We start from the raw sequence: 23,855 nt of genomic DNA on the forward strand, positions 1-23,855 counted from the left end.
TTCATGATGTAGTCACCTGCAATGCATTTCAATTAACAGGTATGACATCTTAAAAGTTAATTTGTGGAATTTTGTTCCTTCTTAATGCATTTGAGCAAATCAGTTGTGTTGTGACAAGGTATGGGTGTTATACAGAAGATAGCTTTATTTGGTAAAAGACCAAGTCCATATTATGGCAAGAACAGCTCAAATAAGCAAAGAGAAACAACAGTCCATCATTACTTTAAAACATGAAGGTCAGTCAACCCTGAAAGTGCAGTCGCAAAAACCATCAAGCACTATGATGAAACTGGCTCTCATGAGGACTGCCACAGGAAAGGAAGACCCAGAGTTACTTCTGCTGCAGAGGATAAGTTCATTAGTTACCAGCCTCAGAAATCGGCAATAAACTGCACATCAGATTGCAGCCCAAATAAATAAATGCTTCACAGAGTTCAAGTAACAGACACATCTCAACATCAACTGTTCAGGGGAGACTGTGTGAATCAGGCCTTCATGGTCAAATTGCTGCAAAGAAACCACTACTAAAGTACATCAATAAGAAGAGACTTGCTTGGGCCAAGAAACACGAGCAATAGACATTAGACTGGTGGAAATCTGTTCTTTGGTCTGACAAGTCCAAATTTGAGATTTTTGTTTCCAACTGTCATGTCTTTGTGAGATGCAGAGTAGGTGAATGGATGATCTCCCCATGTGTGGTTCCCACTGTGAAGCATGGAGGATGAGGTGCGGGGGTGCTTTGCTGGTGACACTGTCTGTGATTTATTTAGAATTTAACCAGCAGGGCTACCGAAGCATTCTGCAGCAATACGCCATCCCATCTGGTTTGCGCTTAGTGGGAATTTGTTTTTCAACAGGACAATGACCCAAAACACACCTCCAGGCTGTGTAAGGGCTATTTGACCAAGAAGGACAGTGATGGAGTGCTGCATCAGATGACCTGGCCTCCACAATCACCCGACCTCAACCCAATTGAGATGGTTTGGGATGAGTTGGACCGCAGAGTAAAGAAAAAGCACCCAACATGTGCTCAGCATATGTGGGAACTTCTTCAAGACTGTTGGAAAAGCATTCCAGATGATTACCTCATGAAGCTGGTTGAGAGAATGCCAAGAGTGTGCAAAACTGTTATCAAGGCAAAGGGTTGCTACTTTGAAGAATATAACATATATTTTGATTTGTTTAACACTTCTTTTGGTTACTATATTAATCCATATGTGTTATTTCATAGTTTGTCTTCACTATTATTCTACAATGTAGAAAATAGTACAAATAAAGAAATGAGTAGGTGTGTCCAAACTTTTGACTGGTACTGTATATATATTTATTATTTAACAAAACTACATGCAAAAAAAGTAACCCTCAGCAGAATCAGTCTAAAATACACAAAATATGCCTAGTACAAACCTCTAAAGAAAATATAACACTAACCAAAATGTCAAATCAAGAGAAGCTAAAATATTGGTGATGCTTTTGTGACAGTAGGCAACTACAGTACTAACTAGGATCTCTTACACTCAAAACCGGAGCAATATGCAACATAAGCACACGATTCAAAGACTCTCACTACTCAGTCATTGCCTACTAACAAACCATGACCAGCCACATACCATATACAGTACAAACATTCATAATACGATCCAGTTATAATTAATTTAAAATAAGTAACTTGGAAAATGTAAAACACACATTGTAACAGTATAACTACAGTTCTTAAAAACATGTCCATGCAAATAACACAGAGATGCTCACTCCTGTCCTCTGAATGAGAAAATGTATCCTGTTTTTCCTGAGTTCTCATACTGTAGCTGAAGACTCTGACTGTGGCGTTCTCTTCTCTTCTGAGTTCCCGTTACATCACACCGGGGGGAGAGGATAAGAGGAGCAGGCTGCCAGTCCACACATGTTCCTCCCTCGTTCTATTAGGAAATATCTGAGGAGGAAATACAAAATATATTTTGTAAGCTATACCAAACAAATATAAAAACATAACATACAACATTTTCAAAGATTCATATAAGGAAATCAATCAACTTTAAATAAATTCATTAGGCCTTAATCTATGGATTTCACATGACTGGGAATACAAATATGCATCTGTAGGTCACAGATACCAAAAGAAAAAGTAGGGGTGTGGATTAGAAATCTGGTATCTGGTGTGACCAACATTTGCATCATGCAGCGCGACACATCTCATTCGCATAGAGTTGATCAGGCTGTTGATTGTGGCCTGTGGAATGTTGTCCCACTCCTCTACAATGGCTTTGTGAAGTTACTAGATATTGGTGGGAACTGGAACACGCTGTCATACACGTCTATCCAGAGCATCCCAAACATGCTCAATTGGTGACATGTCTGGTGAGTATGCAGGCCATGGAAGAACTGGGACATTTTCCAGGAATTGTGTACAGATCCCTGCGACATGGGGTCATGCTTATGCCTGCCCATACCATAACCCCACCGCCACCATGGGGCACTCTGTTCACATTGACATCAGCAAACCGCCCACACAACACCATACACGTGGTCTGCGGTTGTGTGGCAGGTTGGAAGTTCTGCCAAATTCTCTAAAACGATGTTGGAGGCGGTCTATGGTAGCGAAATGAACATTCAATTCTCTGGCAACAGCTCTGGTGGACATTCCTGCAGTCAGCATGCCAATTGCACGCTCCCTCAAAACTATTACACTGAGCAAAAATACAAATGCATCTAGAGATTCTGGGTTCGAGTCCAGGCTCTGTCGCAGCCGGCAGCGAACGGGAGACCCATGGGGCGGCACACAGTTGGCCCAGCGTCGTCCGGGTTAGGGGAGGGTTTGGCCGGCAGGGATGTCCTTGTCCCATCGTGCACTAGCGACTCCTGTGGCGGGCCTGTGAGCAGTCCACGCTGACACGGTCGCCAGGTGTATGGTGTTTCCTCCGACACATTGGTGCAGCTGGCTTCTGGGTTAAGTGGGCATTGTGTCAAGAAGCAGTGCGGCTTGGTTAGGTTCTCACGGCTCTCAACCTTCGCCTCTCTCGAGGCCGTACGGGAGTTGCAGTGATGAGACAAGACTGTAACTACCAATTGGATACCATGAAATGGGGGAGAAAAAGGGGTTAAAAAAATGTATATCTGTCTGTAACATTATGATTGGCTGGGTGCGCCTGGCTGCCAAATGGGTGACCTATGCCCTCTAAGGCTGCACCCCTGCCCAGTCATGTGAAATCCATAGATTAGAGCCTAATGAATTTATTTCAATTGACTTATTTCCTAATATGAACTGTAACTCAGTAAAAACATAGAAATTGTTGCATGTTGTGTTTATACTTTTGTTCAGTATAATTTCAACCTAAAAGGAGATAGTCAGACAGCTATCTTGCAGTATACGTGTGCTACAATGTCTGGGTGTTCAATAGCTGATCTGTGTTCATGAAGCATCTATATAGTTATCATTAGTAAAAAAAGGAAGTTCAACAGCACTGAATATTTTTTATGTATTTACCCATCCATTCCCCAGTTGGTGCCCCAGGAGTTTTTCACGATCCAATATGGAGTGCTATTCTTTTCACCATATCCCACTGCCAGTACAGCATGGTTCACATTGTCTGTAGTGTTCTTACACGTAGTGCTAGTACAAACAAAGAATACTTTATAAAACACATGCAGGACATGTTAATTAATTGTAATAGAGGGTCAAATGTGCAGTTTGTATACCTTATGTGAACGGAAAGAAGCTTTACAGCTCATGAAAGTCTTCTACTGCAACATTGTATGGCTCATAAGTACAGTCTTCTACCTTCCACACATTATTTGATAAGATTTGGAGGTTCACAATTCAATTCCCACAAAGCTCTTTAATCCTGTCACCCAACATTTATTGTCAAGTGGGAGTGATAAGGAACAACGGAGTGTACTGGGCTTACTCTCACCTGCTGTACACACCATCTTTGTAGTGGAGGAAATCATCAGTCACTTCATATCCAAAGCTGACTGGGTTCAGTCTGGCCACAGCATCAACCATGCCCTTTTCGTCATACTGTTATAGGGGGGAAGACAGAACAACAAACCAATTGCTGACCAAGAAAACAATGTTTAGGACAGATGCAGAGGTTGTAAAACATTTAGTTTTAGTCTCTCACACTTGTTATGTTGACAACATCTTTCACGAAGGCAGCTGCCAACTCGGGCTTGAAATTGCAAGAGCCATCCTAAAAAAAGTAATTGGGATAAAGAAGTATATAGTGAGTAATCCAAACAAGTGAGTCATAAGGATTAAATACTAGTATAACACTGTTACTTATGTTATTAACATTTTCCTTTTTTACACTAAGAACAATTTATAAATGCATACATGTCCCGTGTAAGGATAGTCATCTTCGGTCATGAGTCCGTTGTTGTATTTAACATACTCAAACGCCTGACTTGGGAGTCCCCTGAAACCAATACATTACAGTATCTGAATGATGTTTTTGTAGACAGATAGCTACAGTATGTATCAGGAGGCATAGAAGTCACATGCAGGACAGGAGTGATAAGCTCATGTGATTTTAAGATGGTACTGAAGGCTACCAACCCCATACATCCGTGATTGTTGAAATCTTGAGCACAGTCCACCAGTTGCTGCTCAGACTGGAAAATATAGAATGATAACTCACAGATAAGGCTATTACCAACAACCATTCAACAACCAGTTCAACTACAGTAACCCATTTGTTTCTATTGTACCGCTTCATACGAAACCATACAGGGGAACATAGTAGGTTGACTGCCAAAAACAGTGTGAAACATAGTGTGACACCGTAGAAAATACAAGAGAAATAGGTCTAGTTCTCACCAGAAGTGGGAGTTTTCCAGTAGCTATAGCCGTCACAGACTCAAGACAGCCGGTAGTGGAGAAGGTCCAGCAGCTTCCACAGTGACCCTTAGGACACATTACATTTACATTTAAGTCATTTAGCAGACGCTCTTATCCAGAGCGACTTACAAATTGGTGCATTCACCTTATGATATCTAGTGGAACAACCACTTTACAATAGTGTATCTAAATCTTTTAAGGGGGGGGGGTTAGAAGGATTACTTTATCCTATCCTAGGTATTCCTTAAAGAGGTGGGGTTTCAGGTGTCTCCGGAAGGTGGTGATTGACTCCGCTGTCCTGGCGTCGTGAGGGAGCTTGTTCCACCATTGGGGTGCCAGAGCAGCGAACAGTTTTGACTGGGCTGAGCGGGAACTGTGCTTCCTCAGAGGTAGGGAGGCGAGCAGGCCAGAGGTGGATGAACGCAGTGCCCTTGTTTGGGTGTAGGGCCTGATCAGAGCCTGAAGGTACGGAGGTGCCGTTCCCCTCACAGCTCCGTAGGCAAGCACCATGGTCTTGTAGCGGATGCGAGCTTCAACTGGAAGCCAGTGGAGAGAGCGGAGGAGCGGGATGACGTGAGAGAACTTGGGAAGGTTGAACACCAGACGGGCTGCGGCGTTCTGGATGAGTTGTAGGGGTTTAATGGCACAGGCAGGGAGCCCAGCCAACAGCGAGTTGCAGTAATCCAGACGGGAGATGACAAGTGCCTGGATTAGGACCTGCGCCGCTTCCTGTGTGAGGCAGGGTCGTACTCTGCGAATGTTGTAGAGCATGAACCTACAGGATCGGGTCACCGCCTTGATGTTAGTGGAGAACGACAGGGTGTTGTCCAGGGTCAAGCCAAGGTTCTTAGCACTCTGGGAGGAGGACACAATGGAGTTGTCAACCGTGATGGCGAGATCATGGAACGGGCAGTCCTTCCCCGGGAGGAAGAGCAGCTCCGTCTTGCCGAGGTTCAGCTTGAGGTGGTGATCCGTCATCCACACTGATATGTCTGCCAGACATGCAGAGATGTGATTCGCCACCTGGTTATCAGAAGGGGGAAAGGAGAAGATTAATTGTGTGTCGTCTGCATAGCAATGATAGGAGAGACCATGTGAGGATATGACAGAGCCAAGTGACTTGGTGTATAGCGAGAATAGGAGAGGGCCTAGAACAGAGCCCTGGGGGACACCAGTGGTGAGAGCACGTGGTGCGGAGACAGATTCTCGCCACGCCACCTGGTAGGAGCGACCTGTCAGGTAGGACGCAATCCAAGCATGGGCTGCGCCGGAGATGCCCAACTCGGAGAGGGTGGAGAGGAGGATCTGATGGTTCACAGTATCAAAGGCAGCCAATAGGTCTAGAAGGATGAGAGCAGAGGAGAGAGTTAGCTTTAGCAGTGCGGAGCGCCTCCGTGACACAGAGAAAAGCAGTCTCAGTTGAATGACCAGTCTTGAAACCTGACTGATTTGGATCAAGGTCATTCTGAGAGAGATAGCAGGAGAGCTGGCCAAGGACGGCACGCTCAAGAGTTTTGGAGAGAAAAGAAAGAAGGGATACTGGTCTGTAGTTGTTGACATCGGAGGGATCGAGTGTAGGTTTTTTCAGAAGGGGTGCAACTCTCGCTCTCTTGAAAACGGAAGGGACGTAGCCAGCGGTCAAGGATGAGTTGATGAGCGAGGTGAGGTAAGGGAGAAGGTCTCCGGAAATGGTCTGGAGAAGAGAGGAGGGGATAGGGTCAAGCGGGCAGGTTGTTGGGCGGCCGGCCATCACAAGACGCGAGATTTCATCTGGAGAGAGAGGGGTGAAAGAGGTCAAAGCACAGGGTAGGGCAGTGTGAGCAGGACCAGCGGTGTCGTTTGACTTAGCAAACGAGGATCGGATGTCGTCGACCTTCTTTTCAAAATGGTTGACGAAGTCATCCGCAGAGAGGGAGGAGGGGGGGAGGAGGATTCAGGAGGGAGGAGAAGGTGGCAAAGAGCTTCCTAGGGTTAGAGACAGATGCTTGGAATTTAGAGTGGTAGAAAGTGGCTTTAGCAGCAGAGACAGAAGAGGAAAATGTAGAGAGGAGGGAGTGAAAGGATGCCAGGTCCGCAGGGAGGCGAGTTTTCCTCCATTTCCGCTCGGCTGCCCGGAGCCCTGTTCTGTGAGCTCGCAATGAGTCGTCGAGCCACGGAGCAGGAGGGGAGGACCGAGCCGGCCTGGAGGATAGGGGACATAGAGAGTCAAAGGATGCAGAAAGGGAGGAGAGGAGGGTTGAGGAGGCAGAATCAGGAGATTGGTTGGAGAAGGTTTGAGCAGAGGGAAGAGATGATAGGATGGAAGAGGAGAGAGTAGCGGGGGAGAGAGAGCGAAGGTTGGGACGGCGCAATACCATCCGAGTAGGGGCAGAGTGAGTAGTGTTGGAGGAGAGCGAGAGGGAAAAGGATACAAGGTAGTGGTCGGAGACTTGGAGGGGAGTTGCAATGAGATTAGTGGAAGAACAGCATCTAGTAAAGATGAGGTCAAGCGTATTGCCTGCCTTGTGAGTAGGGGGGGGACGGTGAGAGGGTGAGGCCAAAAGAGGAGAGGAGTGGAAAGAAGGAGGCAGAGAGGAATGAGTTAAAGGTAGACGTGGGGAGGTTAAAGTCACCCAGAACTGTGAGAGGTGAGCCATCCTCAGGAAAGGAACTTATCAAGGCGTCAAGCTCATTGATGAACTCTCCAAGGGAACCTGGAGGGCGATTATTGATAAGCATGTTAAGCTTGAAAGGGCTGGTAACTGTGACAGCATGGAATTCAAAGGAGGCGATAGACAGATGGGTCAGGGGAGAGAGAGAGAATGTCCACTTGGGAGAGATGAGGATCCCAGTGCCACCACCCCGCTGACCAGAAGCTCTCGGGGTGTGCGAGAACACGTGGGCAGACGAGGAGAGAGCAGTAGGAGTAGCAGTGTTATCTGTCGTAATCCATGTTTCCGTCAGCGCCAAGAAGTCTAGGGACTGGAGGGTAGCATAGGCTGAAATGAACTCTGCCTTGTTGGCCGCAGACCGGCAGTTCCAGAGGCTGCCAGAGACCTGGAACTCCACGTGGGTCGTGCGCGCTGGGACCACCAGGTTAGAGTGGCAGCGGCCATGCGGTGTGAAGCGTTTGTATGGCCTGTGCAGAGAGGAGAGAACAGGGATAGACAGACACATAGTTGACAGGCTACAGAAGAGGCTACGCTAATGCAAAGGAGATTGGAATGACAAGTGGACTACACGTCTCGAATGTTCAGAAAGTTAAGCTTACGTTGCAAAAATCTTATTGACTAAAATGATTAAAATGATACAGTACTGCTGGCTGGTGAAGTAGGCTAGCTAGCAGTGGCTGCGTTGTTGACTTTGTTTGAACGTGTAGCTGGCTAGGTAACCTCGATAGTTTCAGTACTACACCTTATCATGATACAAAGGCAACTATGTAGCTAGCTAACATAACACTAATCAAGACGTTCCTTTGTAATGTATTTTGTTTCTACAATGCTGCTTGTCGGTAATAGTTGGCTAGGTTTGGAAATGACGTCGCGGGGGACGAAAATAGCTGGCCAGCTAACCTCGATAATTACTCTAAACTACACAATTATCAAACTATGAAAAACTATGACACAACAATAGCACACTGACTCAACATGATATCAACACAGCACAGTCATGAATGTATAGCCGCTTTTATCTTTTTCACTCGCCCGCAAACAGCCAATCCATCAGAAAATTACTTGGTCATGCTGTTGTGAATATGCACTGAGTGTAAACATTATGAACACCTGCTCTTTCCATGACAGACTGACCATGTGAATCCAGGTCAAAACTTTGATCCCTTATTGATGTCACTTGTAAAATGCACTTCAATCAGTGTAGATAAAGGGCAGGAGACAGGTTAAAGATGGATTTTTAAGCCTTGAGACACGGATTGTGTATGTGTGCCATTCGGAAGGTGGATTGGCAAGACAAAAGATTGAAGTTCCTTTGAATGGGGTATGGTATTAGGTGCCAGGAGCAGTTTGTGTCACGCTCAACAGTTTCCCATGTGTATCAAGAATGGTCCACCACCCAAAGGACATCCATCCAGCTTGACACAACTGTGGGAAGCATTGGCGTCAACATGGACCAGCATCCCTATGGAATGCTTTTGACACCTTGTAGAGTCCATGCCCCGATGAATTGAGGCTGTTCTGAGGGCAAAACAGGGGGGGTGCAACTCAATATTAGGAAGGTGTTCTTAATGTTTTAGCCTATGAGGGAAACGTACTACCTGATATTTGACAGGTGACACATAGTTTCCCTTCTCTCTCCAGTCCACAGAACCAGGATATGGCCCATGGCTGCTGATGTGACTCCCTTTGGTGGCAGAGCAGTTCTGATGAAGATAAATGTAAGAACAGTTACTATTGATTAGGCTATCTCATATCAGGGAAGCTCGTAGACTTATAAATGGGGTTAACTATAGGATCACATTTTAGTAATTACATTTCACAGCTGTACCTGAGGTTCAGTCAGGAGGAAAGTCTTCCTAAACTCTGCAAAGCTCATGTCAGAAAACTGATTCAGTCCCACTGGGAAAAGAAAAGTTACAACATGTCAGAAAACTGATTCAGTCCCACTGGGAAAAGGAAAGTTACAAGAGTGGTAAGATATCATACTTGTACGTATATAAAGCTATATTATGAATACATTGGGAGTTAAGTTGTGACTGGGAAAACAGGAAGAAATTGACAAATAGTTTAAAATAAATAAATGCATAGCCTACTTGAGAATGTGTGCTTCCCTGCATTATGATAGTCGATTCTCCTCTTATGCCTAGTGAAGATGTCCAGGCGATGGTAGTACTCCTCCAGATCATACACTTTATTATACTGTAATAACAAAAACAGGTATAGGCAGTCAGTCAACAAAAGATGACAGCCTCATACTGACAAGCAAATACATTTGAGGAAGGTCTTGGCCTACTGCTTTAGTTTCTTACAGGAAGGAACAAGATGACTGTGTACAGTAACTCTGGTATGTAGGCTGCTGTATGTCATCTGCTTTCCTAAAAAATAACACGTGATGGATTTACATTACAGCCTTCACAGTTTCACATACCTGTAACATCCATTGTTTGAAGTGATATTCCTCTTTAAAAAAATAATTAAAAGAGAATACAAACACGATCAGTTAGACCTATGATTTTGATGGTCACATTGTTACAAGTTTGAAACGGTCACTTTTTTGTGCAATGGAAACATTGTAGGCTATAGCATGTGTCACTGTTGTTTCACTGCTGCATGTCTTATGCAATGTAATACGCTATAAATCAAATCAAAGTGTATTTGTCACGACGTGCGCCGAATACAACAGGTGGAGACCTTACAGTGAAATGCTTACTTACAGGCTCTAACCAATAGTGCAACAAAAGGTATTAGGTGAACAATAGGTAAGTAAAGAAATAAAACAACAGTAAAAAGACAGTGAAATATAACAGTAGCGAGGCTATAACAGTAGCGAGGCTACATACAGACACCGGTTAGTCAGGCTGATTGAGGTAGTATGTACATGTAGATGTGGTTAAAGTGACTATGCATATATGATGAACAGAGAGTAGCAGTAGCGTAAAGAGGGGTTGGCGGGTGGCGGGACACAATGCAGATAGCCCGGTTAGCCAATGTGCGGGAGCACTGGTTGGTCGGCCCAATTGAGGTAGTATGTACATGAATGTATAGTTAAAGTGACGGGTTAAAGTGAGGCTATTCATTTCGGTAGCCTAATTATGATCTTTGTTTTTTCATTAGGCTTATTAAATACAGTCTGGTCAACTGCCCAGATCAAGATCAGAAACATAATTTGTGAAGTTAACGGTCCAGACAAAATTCGCTTTCATCTGCATTGCACTGCATGGCTTGTTGCACTTGACTTTTAGTTTGTTTCTTCCTCCACACGTCGATGTGTGCGTCCAAATGGGATGCGGGATATCAACAACAAACAGATTAGGGGAGTTATGCTTACCTTCAGGTAAAAATAAGGGTGTAAAATTGGCTAAATGCAAAAAAGCAAGAATAAAAGCAACAGTATACAGCGCCATACTTCCGCGTGTGTTTCGCAACCAATGCATCACATGACTTGAGTAACCTATCCATTTCATTCATGTGTCCTTGTGGCAGGGTCGGTTATCAAAGTTTTTGTAAGCACCGTAATATGCCTAATTTCCCACCCCACATCAAAATAATTAACATTAAAGTCAATAAAGTGTGCACTTACTGAGAATATAAAAATACACTTGCAAGTATCACAGAATTATTAAAGGCCCAGTGCATTTAAAATGCAGTTTTGCCTGTGTTTTGTATCATATTGTTAAATAACTGATGAAACTAACACTGTGAAAGTGTGAGAGAACAAAAAACTATTAGTGTTATTTCCTGATAGTTGCTGATTCAAAATACAATCTACACAGGACCTTCTAATCAGCAGGTTTTGCAAAGGTGGAGTTTCAGCTTGTAAATTAGTTAATAGACCAATAACAAAGAGAGTTCCAAACCTCTCTGCCAATAAAGGCTAGTTTTCAGCCCCCCACCCACCCCCACTCCACTCATGCCACTCCCAGACAGTCCTAGCAAAATTCTTGCTTGAGAATGTTTTTTGGTTGCTAAAAAGCTATTTAAGTTCTTTTTTTTTAACCATTTAATGGACAACTATTACAGTCTGGTAATTAATTGTTACCCAATTATTTAATATTTATATAAAAACTTCTGCATCGGGCCTTTAAAATTGTAGATTAGAACTTTACACACCTTTATACACTGCCACACATTCATATTTTTCAGGCAGTTAAAATAAAGACTATTGTTATACAACTGTATTGATTGTTCAAAATTCACAGTCCACAGCCCAGAACATAATGAATCTCTAACTCTGTGTGTGTCCTTCTGTCAGTCCTTTCTTAGGGTCAATGATGAATCATTTAAAATGGAAAATGATTGCTTGCAGAACATTTATTTTTATTTATATGAAAATGTCATATTCAGCTCATATGGTTTAAACTTTTTAAACTTGGCCACAAGAGGACCGTGCACTCCTTATAAACCAGAGCCTGCTATGAGAGATCAGTCCTGTAGATGGCAGTATAATATCACTGCAAAACTGATATGAAGGAACTGAAAAGAGCAACGTGTCTTCTGCAACAGAGCCACTCCCAATTACTCCCAATCCCACTTCTGACACCAGTGTAATGAAACAGGCAAGGAGCAGGTCTCGAACCCTCGACCTTCTAGCCCAGCGCGCTATCGACTGTGCCGCAGAAGCATGCTCGAGCGACAGAGTCGATTTCCGCGATTAAAAACCCAGGGTCGTTACACTATACATATTAACATTGCTCTTCTCTCTCCAACTCGGCTGTGGAGTGGGAGGTAATTGTGTTCATGCAGAACCCTAGATAGTCAGTCATTATCACTTCCTCTTCAAATATGGTGAGCTACAGGTAAACAGTGCCTTCGTAAATTATTCAGACCCCTTGATTTTTTCCACATTTTGTTACGTTACAGCCTTATTCTAAAATGGATAAAAAATATTGAAAAAAGTCATCAACCTACACACAATACCACATAATGACATTGCACAAATAGGCTTTTAGACATTTTTGCTAATTTATAAAAAAAAAAAAATTCATTATGATATTTACATAAGTATTCAGACCCTTTACTCAGCACTTTGTTGAAGCGCCTTTGGCAGCGATTACAGCCTCCAGTCTTCTTGGGTATGACACTACAAGCTTGGCACACCTGTATTTGGGGAGTTTCTCCCATTCTTCTCTGCAGATCCTCTCTAGCTCTGTCAGGTTGGATGGGGAGCGTCGCTGCACAGCTATTTTCAGGTCTCTCCAGAGATGTACAATGGGGTTAAAGTCTGGGCTCTGGCTGGGCCACTCAAGAACATTCAGAGACCTGTCCTGAAGCCACTCCTGCATTGTCTTGGCTGTGTTCTTAGGGTCATTGACCTGTTGGAAGGTGAACCTTCACCCCAGTCTGAGGTCCTGAGCACACTGTAGCAGGTTTTCATCAAGGATCTCTGTGTACTTTGTTCCGTTCATCTTTCCCTCAATCCTGACTAGTCTCCCAGTCCCTGCCTCTGAAAAACGTCCCCACAGCATGATGCTTTCACCACCATGCTTCACCGTAGGGATGGTGCCAGGTTTCCAACAGACTTGACGCTTGGCATTCAGGCCAAAGTGTTCAATCTTGGTTTCATCAGACCAGAGAATCTTGTTTCTCATGGTCTGAGTCATTTAGGTGCCTTTTGGCAAACTCCAAGCCGGCTGTCATGTGCCTTTTACTGAGGAGTGGCTTCTGTCTGGCCACTCTACCATAAAGACCTGATTGGTGAAGTGCTGCAGAGAGGGTTGCCCTTCTGGAAGGTTCTCCCATCTCCACAGAGGAACTCTGTCACAGGGACCATCGGGTTCTTGGTCACCTCCCTGACCAAGGCCTTCTCCTCCGATTGCTCAGTTTGACTGGGCGGCCAGCTCTAAGAAGAGTCTTGGTGGTTCCAAACTTCTTCCATTTAAGAATGATGGAGGACACTGTGTTCTTGGGGACCTTCAATGCTGCAGAAATGTTTTGGTACCCTTCCCCAGATCTCTGCCTCGACACAATCCTGTCTCGGGGCTCTACGGACAATTCCTTCGACCTCATGGCATGGTTTTTGCTCTGACATGCACTGTCAACTGTGGGATTTTATATATCAGTTGAATTTACAACAGATGGACTCTAATCAAGTAGGTGAAACATCTCAAGGATGATCAATGGAAACCTGTTTTTGCTTTGTCATTATGGGCTATTGTGTGTAGATTGATGAGAAAAAATATGTATTTAAACAATTTTAGAATAAGGCTGTGATGTAACAAAATGTGGAAAAAGTAAAGAGGCCTGAATACCTTCTGAATGCACTGTATATCACCATGCTGATGCACCATGCTAGTACAACGAGCAGTGTGTTCCTCCCTATAGCCTACCTATGGACAGTCCTAGTACACTGGAGGTCATCAACATCTAGAATATCAATACATGTATTTTATTGATCCCTGAGGGGAAATAAGGATTGTTGCCAGGAGCAGACATAGAAAGGAGGAACAGCGTCACACACACACACACACACACACACACACACACACACACACACACACACACACACACACACACACACACACAGCTGTACTGTATATGGTTCATCATTAGTATGATCAGTGAGTGTTATCTCTCCTTCAACACTGTAGTTGTCTCCCTGCTGGCCCGTGCACTTTAATATTTCATCACTTTGTGTGTGTGTGTGTGTGTGTGTGTGTGTGTGTGTGTGTGTGTGTGTGTGTGTGTGTGTGTGTGTGTGTGTGTGTGTGTATTTTTGACCAACTTAAATTATATTTCTAGGGGGTTTAGGGTTAAGGTTAGAATTAGGGTTAGGTTTAGGTTTAGGGGCTAGGGTTAAGGTTAGGAGCTAGGGTTAGGTTTAGGTTTAAGTTTAGGTTTTTTTGGTTAAGGTTACGGGTTAGGGAAAATAGGATTTTGAATGCGACTGAATTGTGTGTCTCCACAAGGTTAGTTATACAAGACTGTGTGTGTTTGTGGGTGTGACAGTTTAGTGTTTGTATTAATGAAGGAGAGATGAGGCCTGGGGGATAATAACACTGTATATCAGCCAGCCCATCCTCTGTCTCTCTCTCTCTCTCTCTCTCTCTCTCTCTCCTCTCTCTCTCTCTCCTCTCCCTCTCTCTCTCTCTCTCTCTCTCTCTCTCTCTCTGTGTCTGTCTCAACCCCCTACAGAGAGAAAGGAAGGGAATATCCAGCAAAGTGAATGGAGGATGTGCTTGCTATGCTGTTCCTTGCATCAGTCTGGTTAAATGTTAGTCAGTTGTACTAATGACCAACTCATACTGAAGCAGGGAGGCTATGGACTGTCCCAAATCACAGCCTATTCCAATGGTTTGCACTATTTCAGACCCACATAGGCCAGTGTTCTTCATTCCTGGGCCTGCAGAGCCACATGGTGTGCACCCCCTCTCTGCAAGGTGTCGAAAGCGTTCCATAGGGATGCTGTTGACTCCAATGCTTCCCACATTTGTCACAATTTGGCTGGATGTCTATTGGGTGGACTATTCTTGATACACATGGGAAACTGTTGAGCATTAAAAACCCAGCAGCGTTGCAGTTCTTGTCACAAACTGGTGCGCCTATGGCCTGGCACCTACTACCATACCTCGTTCAAAGGCACTTACATTTTTAGTCTTGCCCATTCACCCTCTGAATGGTACACATACTGTGCACAATCCATGTCTCAATTGTCTCAAGACTTAAATATCCTTCTTTAACCTGTCTCCCCTTCATCTACACCGATTGAAGTGGATTTAATGAGTTACATCAATAAGGGATCATAGCTTTCACCTGGATTCACCTGGTCAGTCTATGTTATGGAAAGAGTGTTCTTAATGTTTTGTATACTCAATATGTATGTATAATATATTTTTCTGATGATAAATTAACCACTAAACTTAATTTTTAAGACCACGCTTTCTCATAATTATTTATTAAAAGATCTGTCAGCTGTATTTTGTGAAAGGGGGCACACTGACTGGACCCTCCCCCCTAGAGCAAAGATATGCTAGGCAGGACGCTAGTGCATGTAGTGTATGCAGACAGTATTGTCAGTGGGAGAGGAGAGAGCGTGTCAAGTGACATACACAACGTTTGATTTGATTTCAGCTGCCGGCGATGGGCAGGACTCCCAGGAGGTATGTTTGTAAATTAATTTGATCAAGCTATGTGGCCTGTTGGGGCGGCAGGTAGCCTAGTGGTTAGAGCGTTGGACTAGTAACCGGAAGGTTGCAAGATCGAATCCCCAAGCTGACAAGGTAAAAATCTGTCGTTCTGCCCCGAACAAGGCAGTTAATCCACTGTTCCTAGGCCGTCATTGAAAATAAGAATGTGTTCTTAATTAACTGACTTGTTTAGTAAAATAAAAAATGGGTTCCTTCTTGATGAATAAATAAAACAGAAATGTTTTGTTGTTCCTCTGTAATACTAGCCACCTAGCAATTTTATTATGTTTGCTTTAGTTAGCCAGCTAGAAAATACAAAACTTGGGAAGTTCATAGACTTATAATTCTAGACTTCTGATACTATATACCAGTGTGGCAGTTGTACTAAACTCCTGGCATAGAAGTTCTTAAAGAATGAATGTGCATCATTGATTAAAATGACAATTCATATTGCGCTAGATTGCAGTAAAAAGCTGTTTCAGGTGTTTGAAAGATGCCCCCCCTCCTCATTTACTTCGTGCCCCCTCTAAAATAATAGGTGCATAACGCCACTGTGTGCGGTGTACGTGTATGTGACGTGTGTCGATGTGCATCTGCGTGTGTACGTTGACATCTGTGTGACAGTTGTAGGAGATTTATTTACACATCACTGTATGGTACAGACTGACTCTCTGAAGGCAGCCTAACACACTTTCCAGCTATCACTCGTAATGTGTGTGTGTGTGACAGATAGTGTGTGATGAGCGCATAGCTGTTGTTATTCAGCAACAGCCTCTGATGGTAGCAGGAGATGGGGAGAGAGACGCAGAGAGAGATGACGGAGGGGACGGAGAGACATTAAGAGAGAGCGAGACGGAGATGGAGAGAAAGAGGGGTTGAGAGAGAAAGAATGGACTGAGAGAAAGAGGGATTGAAATAGAGAGAAAGTGAACGCGCCATTGAGTGACAGAGGTGAGTTGGGGTTAAGGGGTTAAGGTTGAATGGTTTGTGGTCTGTCCTGTTTTTAGTGTGCTCTATTTTGGGTGCTATGTAGTTATTTAGACATAGCTACAGGCAAGTTGTTCACTGGTCCTCTGTACAGGAAGGGGCCATTTAAAATAGATAGGGTAACAAGCCTCATCAGTATAAGGGCATGGGTCTTCATCTCCACCAGGGAAAACAGAAATAAATCAAATGTCTGTGTGTTTAAATCTTCCTGCAGTTTTCTCAGCAGATGGACCATAATATGATCATCATTACTCTCGATCTTCAAGCAATTCATACGCTTTAACTTGCAAAACTATACTTTGGTGGAAGACAGTGACGCTCAAAGGATGATTTTGGGTGTGATGTGGTATGGTATACTGGATATTAATGATGTTGTTTATGTTTGACTATTATGTGCAGTACCTCCACATCTTGCCCCTTTCTTTTCTAGCTCACCCCATCGTCCTCTTGCTCTCATCCTTTCACCCATTCTTCTCTCTCTCACACCCCATCTCTCTCCCCTTCAGCTCACCCCTCTCCCCTGCCTCTCACCTCCCTTTCACTGTCACCTTTCTGGCCTTCAGATCAACTGTCTCTTCCCTCCCTCTCAACCGCTCTGTCTCTCACCTCTCTCCCCCCTCCTCCCTCTCAACCCTCTCAACCCTCTCTCCCCCCTCCTCCCTCTCAACCCTCTCAACCCTCTCAACCCTTCTCTCCCCTCCTCCCTCTCTTCCCCTCTCAACCCTCTCACCCTTCTCTCCCCCTCCTCCCTCTCTTCCCCTCTCTTCCCCTCTCTTCCCCCCTCCTCCCTCTCTTCCCCTCTCTTCCCCTCTCTTCCCCTCTCAACCCTCTCTTCCCCTCTCCACCCTCTCCCCCCTCCTCCCTCTCTTCCCCTCTCCCCCCTCCTTCGTCTCTTCCCCTCTCTTCCCCTCTCACCCCTCTCTTCCCCTCTCCACCCTCTCCCCCCTCCTCCCTCCTCCCTCTCTTCCCCTCTCTTCCCCTCTCTTCCCCTCTCAACCCTCTCCCCCCTCCTCCCTCTCTTCCCCTCTCTTCCCCTCTCTTCCCCTCTCTTCCCCTCTCAACCCTCTCCCCCCTCCTCCCTCTCTTCCCCTCTCAACCCTCTCACCCCTCTCTTCCCCCCTCCTCCCTCTCTTCCCCTCTCAACCCTCTCAACCCTCTCCCCCCTCCTCCCTCTCTTCCCCTCTCCACCCTCTCCCCCTCCTCCCTCTCTTCCCCTCTCCACCCTCTCCCTCCTCCTCCCTCTCCCTCCTCCTCCCTCTCTTCCCCTCTCACCCCTCTCACCCCTCTCTTCCCCTCTCACCCCTCTCTTCCCCTCTCTTCCCTTCTCCACCCTCTCCCCCCTCCACCCTCTCATCCCTCTCTTCCCCTCTCCACCCTCTCATCCCTCTCTTCCCCTCTCACCCCTCTCTCACCTCTCTTCCCCTCTCAACCCTCTCCCCCCTCCTCCCTCTCTTCCCCTCTCAACCCTCTCACCCCTCTCTTCCCCTCTCCACCCTCTCCCCCCTCCTCCCTCTCTTCCCCTCTCTTCCCCCCTCCTCCCTCTCTTCCCCTCTCAACCCTCTCACCCCTCTCTTCCCCTCTCCACCCTCTCCCCCCTCCTCCCTCTCTTCCCCTCTCTTCCCCCCTCCTCCCTCTCTTCCCCTCTCAACCCTCTCACCCCTCTCTTCCCCTCTCCACCCTCTCCCCCCTCCTCCCTCTCTTCCCCTCTCTTCCCCCCTCCTCCCTCTCTTCCCCTCTCCACCCTCTCATCCCTCTCTTCCCCTCTCCACCCTCTCATCCCTCTCTTCCCCTCTCACCCCTCTCTCACCTCTCTTCCCCTCTCAACCCTCTCACCCCTCTCTTCCCCTCTCCACCCTCTCCCCCCTCCTCCCTCTCTTCCCCTCTCTTCCCCCCTCCTCCCTCTCTTCCCCTCTCAACCCTCTCACCCCTCTCTTCCCCTCTCCACCCTCTCCCCCCCTCCTCCCTCTCTTCCCCTCTCTTCCCCCCTCCTCCCTCTCTTCCCCTCTCAACCCTCTCACCCCTCTCTTCCCCTCTCCACCCTCTCCCCCCTCCTCCCTCTCTTCCCCTCTCCACCCTCTCACCCTTCTCTTCCCCTCTCCACCCTCTCACCCCTCTCTTCCCCTCTCCACCCTCTCCCTCCTCCTCCCTCTCTTCCCCTCTCCACCCTCTCCCTCCTCCTCCCTCTCTTCCCCTCTCAACCCTCTCACCCCTCTCTTCCCCTCTCAACCCTCTCACCTCTCTCCCCCTCCTCCCTCTCAACCCTCTCACCTCTCTTCCCCTCTCACCTCTCTTCCCCTCTCCACCCTCTCCCCCCTCCTCCCTCTCTTCCCCTCTCACCTCTCTCACCCTTCTCTTCCCCTCCAGTCCCACTGGACTGTGTATATTGTATCTGAGAGGAATGAAAGCCAAGAGGCTGTACTATATAAGCTTTATCCTTATTGCCTTCCACTCACTTTGCTGAGCTTTTCTTTGCCAAGAGAATGTTCAGTTTACTGGTTTTCCTCTGCCAAGATAATGTTTGTAGGTGCAGTCAGGTATTCAGACTCAATGGTTCTTCAGGTAGTCAACCAACTTGATATCCCAGGTTGTTCTGTACATATTGTAATGTAGGCTACACAAGCACTTTAAATTTGTGGATCGGGCCATTTCAGTCACACCCATTGCTGACAGGTGTATAAAATCGAGCACACAGCCATGCAATCTTCATAGGAAACATTGGCAGTGGAATGACCCGTACTGAATAGCTCAGTGACTTTCAACATGGCACCGGCATAGGATGCCACCTTTCCAACAAGTCAGTTCGTCAAGCTGCCCCGGTCAATTGTAAGTGCTGTTATTGTGAAGTGGAAATGTCTAGGAGCAACAATGGCTCTGCCACGAAGTGGTAGGCTACACAAGCTCACAGAACTGGACTGCCGAGTGCTGAAGCGAGTAGCATATAAAAATTGTCTATCCTCGATTGCAACACTCACTACTTAGTTCCAAACTGCCTCTGGAAACAATGTCAGCACAAGAACTGTTCGTCGGGAGCTTCATGAAATGGGTTTCCATGGCTGAGCAGCCGCACACAATCCTGAGATCACCATGCGTAATGCCAAGCGACGACTGGAGTAGTGTAAAGCTCACCGCCATTGGAATCTGGAGCAGTGGGAACGCGTTCTCTGGAGTAATGTATCATGCTTCACCATCTGGCAGTCCAATGGACGAATCTGGGTTTGGTGGATACAAGGAGAACGCTACCTGCCTGAATGCATAGTGCCAACCGTAAAGTTAGGTAGAGGAGGAATAATGGTCTGGGGCTGTTTTTCATGGTTTGGGCTAGGCCCCTTAGTTCCAGTGAAGGGAAACTACAGCATACAATGACTGTCACAACTTCTGCCGAAGTCGATGCCCCTCCTTGTTCGGGTGGTGCTCAGCGGTCGACGTCACCGGTCTTCTAGCCATCATTGATCCATTTTTCATTTTCCATTGGTTTTGTCTTGTCTTCCTACACACCTGGTTCCAATCCTATTCATTACATGTTGTGTATTTAACCCTCTGTTTCCCCTCATGTCCTTGTCAGTGATTGTTTGTTGTTATGTGCTCGTGTATTTGTATTGGTGCACGACGGGTTATTTTACCCATGTTATTTTATTTATGTACTTTGGTTTTGGAGTTTGTTTTATCTTAATTAAACTACTCCAGTTACACCAAGTTGGTTTCTCCTGCGCCTGACTTCCCTGCCACCTACACACACGACAATTACATTCTAGATTATTCTGTGCTTCCAACTTTGTGGTAACACTTTCCTTTTCACAGTTTGACAATGCCCCCGTGAACAAAGCGAGGTTAATACAGAAATGGTTTTCTGAGATCGGTGTGGAAGATTTTAACTGGCCTGCAGAGAGCCCTGACCTCAATCCCATCGAACACCTTTGAGATGAATTGAAACACTGACTGTGAGCCAGGCCTAATCGCCCCAAATCAGTGCCGACCTCACGAATGCTCTAATGCTCTCCAAAGCAATGTTTCAACATCTAGTGGAAAGCCTTCCCAGAAGAGTGGAGGCTGTTTATAGCAGCAAAGGGGGGAGAAAATCAATTTTAATGTCCATGATTTTGGAATGAGATGTTGGACGAGCATGTAGTGTATGTCTCTCTGTCTCGCTGTCTCTCTCCCTTCCTTAAAAAGCCTGGTGTTCCCACAGCTCAGCTGATCACGTTAGATCAATGGTTGGACAAAGAGCAGTGGTGAGGTGTGTGCAGTCAGGTTATCACACGTCACATAAAACACACACACTGATGCACGCTTGGACACCAACACACACACACACACACACACACACACACACACACACACACACACACACACACACACACACACACACACACACACACACATACACACACACACACACACACACACACACACACACACACACACACACACACACACACACACACACACACACACACACTCATTTACGGTTGTAGGCAGACACCATGGGTCTCACAGTCCACAGAACCCACCTGGTTCCCTCTATTCGTGTCTCTCTCTCTCTCTCTCTCCCTGTCTCACTCTCCCTGTCTCACTGTGTGTCTCTCTCTGTGTCTCTCTCTCCATGTCTCTCCCTGTCTCTCTGTGTGTCTCTCTCTGTGTCTCTCTCTCTGTTTGTCTCTCTCCATGTCTCTCTCTCTCTCTCTTACTACAAGCCTTTCTGGGAATTCTTTCTGATTATAATGCATGTATCCATTACCAGTATTTCTATTTTCTCTTCACTGGCCTTGTGTTTTATTGAAGGGTCTAGATGATCAGTACTTGTCCCAGCTGAAGACCACTATAATGCATGATACATTAACCTTGTCCATGTCATTTAAGATTGAGAGGGATAGTTGACTATTCCAACAAGGTTGACTTGAGTATCTTGCTTTTATACTAACGCCTAACCCTAGCCCTAGGCCTACCCCTACCCCTAACTCTAACTTTAACCCTACACCCTACACCCTACACCCTCACCAACAGTAATGATGCAGTGAGGAGTTTTCCTTCTCCCACACTAATGATGTACAGCACAGTAGTTATGAGCCAGCATTTCAGAGAGACATTTATCATCCTCTCCCCTGACAGGGGGTTGCATTAGCAATGCCAACCGCTGCAGATACCTCACCTATACGTCAAGCATGGCAGCCATTTTCCATCCGGCATTCTGCTTCTTATTTGTCATTCATCAGAAAGAGGCAAGGATACCCTGTCTGAGTGTTTATTACGTCTGAAACGCCCAGCCATAAAAGCAGACAGCTTTGTCATTCACCACTACCAATAAGTAATGCTATGACACCAGGACACTGCTTTATAACGACAGAAATGCTCAACACAGCAGCGTCTCCACGGTCCAGGGTGAATGCAGCGATAATAACCGTCTCAAATGAGACTTTATTTATATAGCTAGCAGCTTACGTACGTAAACAGCGTCTAGAGCAGTAAAAATAAACCTTTTGTCATACCCATGGTATACGGTCTGATATACCATGGCTGTCAGCCAATCAGCATTCAGGGCTGGAACCAACCAGTTTATAACAGTGCTTAACAGGCAGGTAGTGTGAACAAAACAAACATACTCTATTAGATAAAAGGCCATACATAAGGTTGGTGTTGTGAAGCTTTTATGAATGTTGGAGGCCTTGTCCCAAAGGCCTTGGGCACAAACTGCCGGTGCCGTTTCCAACAAACAATAGAGAGGTGTATTTTCCTTTTGTTGCAATTTGTTTCCTATTATTTACCATTCTAGAGTTTGGTTTGAACAAGTCAACAGGCCTATAGCTGAACAGGATGGGTGTCCCGCCTGCTCCGGCTCTCCACGTCGCCGGTCTACTGACCGCCGGTCCTGGCAACCCACATTGTGCACACCTGGCAACCATCATTGCGCAAACTTGCTCCCCATCGTTACGCACACCTGGACTTCATCACCACCCTGATAACTCACCCTTCATGTAGCCCTCAGTAGCCTCTGTCATCAGGTAGTATTGGTTTTGGTTACGTTCAGTACACTTCTCCTGTTTTGTGTTTATCTTCATGTTTATTATTATTAAACTCACCTTCTGCAACTGCTTCCTGACTAGCAAAACAGAATCCATAGGAGAGTCTTCTCCCTCCAGGCTTCTTACGCCCTGATTAGGCCTACTTCCCATTTACAGAGTGTGTGTCCTAAATGTCACCAAATTCCCTATAAAGAGCTGAATTTTGGAATGCTGATTCTGTCTCTGTCCGCTTCAGTGGTGCTGAACAGCCGCTATTGGCTTGTTAGTTTACTTCAGCCTCAGACCTTTTACTCTTGTGACAAAGTAACCGCACAAATATCATCTGAACAGCTCAGCTCTGCTCTCAGAACAGCTCTGTTAGCAAACAGGAACCAATTTCAAAATGTAATGCCAAGAGATTTGATCAAAGCTGAGCTTTTCATTTACCAAGAGACTGTAAAGATAGCTGTTTAGTCCAGATGTAAATAGGATATGTGTTTAAGATTTATAGTCTGTGTGGTATTATGGAATTGTGGAATGTCTCTGTGTGTTTGGATTATACTAAACATTGTTTTTGTCTTGTTTCTGTTTCCATAGATAGTCAGGTAAAGCTGTTTGTTCTGACTTTATGGTCGATGAGTATTCCCTGTAGACTCGGAGGTGATGAGTAACTGGCTGAATGACATCACCCTGCTAGCATGGCCTGGGGTGTCCACACACACACATACACGCAGCAGCAATGCATCACATCTTTTTGGCAATGGATGCCCTAAAACGGCCAAGATTCAAACATCAAAACAACTAAACCTAACACAGAAGCATTTTGCTTAGAGGCACCCAGCCACCCACACAGTCATCTAGTGCCCCATAGTGCCATTGTTCCAGTGAGTAGTGTCCTGGCCTTTCCATTTTACTACAACAGATGGCCAGTGGCCTGGCTGCCAGAGGCTGTAGCTAGCACCTCCACACCACATTCACCTGATTGGTGTCTGCTCCGGGGCCCTCTGTGTGTGTGTGTGTGTGTGTGTGTGTGTGTGTGTGTGTGTGTGTGTGTGTGTGTGTGTGTGTGTGTGTGTGTGTGTGTGTGTGTGTGTGTGTGTGTGTGTGTGTGTGTGTGTGTGTGTGTGTGTGTGTGTGGACACCCCAGGCCATGCTAGCAGGGTGGTGTCATTCAGCCAGTTCCTCATCACCTCCGAGCCTACAGGGAATACTCATAGACCATAAAGTCAGAACACACAGGCTATTAGGGTGGCTATACTAC

General features: G+C 45.8%; 1 protein-coding gene across 1 annotated transcript; it reads right to left on the bottom strand.

Moving 5' to 3' along the window:
- Positions 1 to 1,300: 1,300 nt before the first annotated feature.
- LOC115203334 (pro-cathepsin H) lies at positions 1,301 to 10,946 on the bottom strand. The gene is made up of 12 exons (XM_029767943.1): positions 10,817 to 10,946; positions 9,917 to 9,948; positions 9,582 to 9,687; positions 9,317 to 9,387; positions 9,087 to 9,191; positions 4,817 to 4,903; positions 4,556 to 4,611; positions 4,334 to 4,415; positions 4,122 to 4,190; positions 3,912 to 4,018; positions 3,485 to 3,610; positions 1,301 to 1,933 (listed from the first exon to the last, which is right to left on the bottom strand). Exons 1-12 carry the CDS (start codon positions 10,920 to 10,922, stop codon positions 1,858 to 1,860), a joined length of 1,023 nt encoding a protein of 340 aa, XP_029623803.1. The 5' UTR covers positions 10,923 to 10,946; the 3' UTR covers positions 1,301 to 1,857.
- Between the last annotated feature and the right edge of the window lie 12,909 nt (positions 10,947 to 23,855).

Source organism: Salmo trutta, chromosome 12 (genome assembly GCF_901001165.1).
Source record: "Salmo trutta chromosome 12, fSalTru1.1, whole genome shotgun sequence".
In the NCBI taxonomy this organism is placed as follows: Eukaryota; Metazoa; Chordata; class Actinopteri; order Salmoniformes; family Salmonidae; genus Salmo; species Salmo trutta.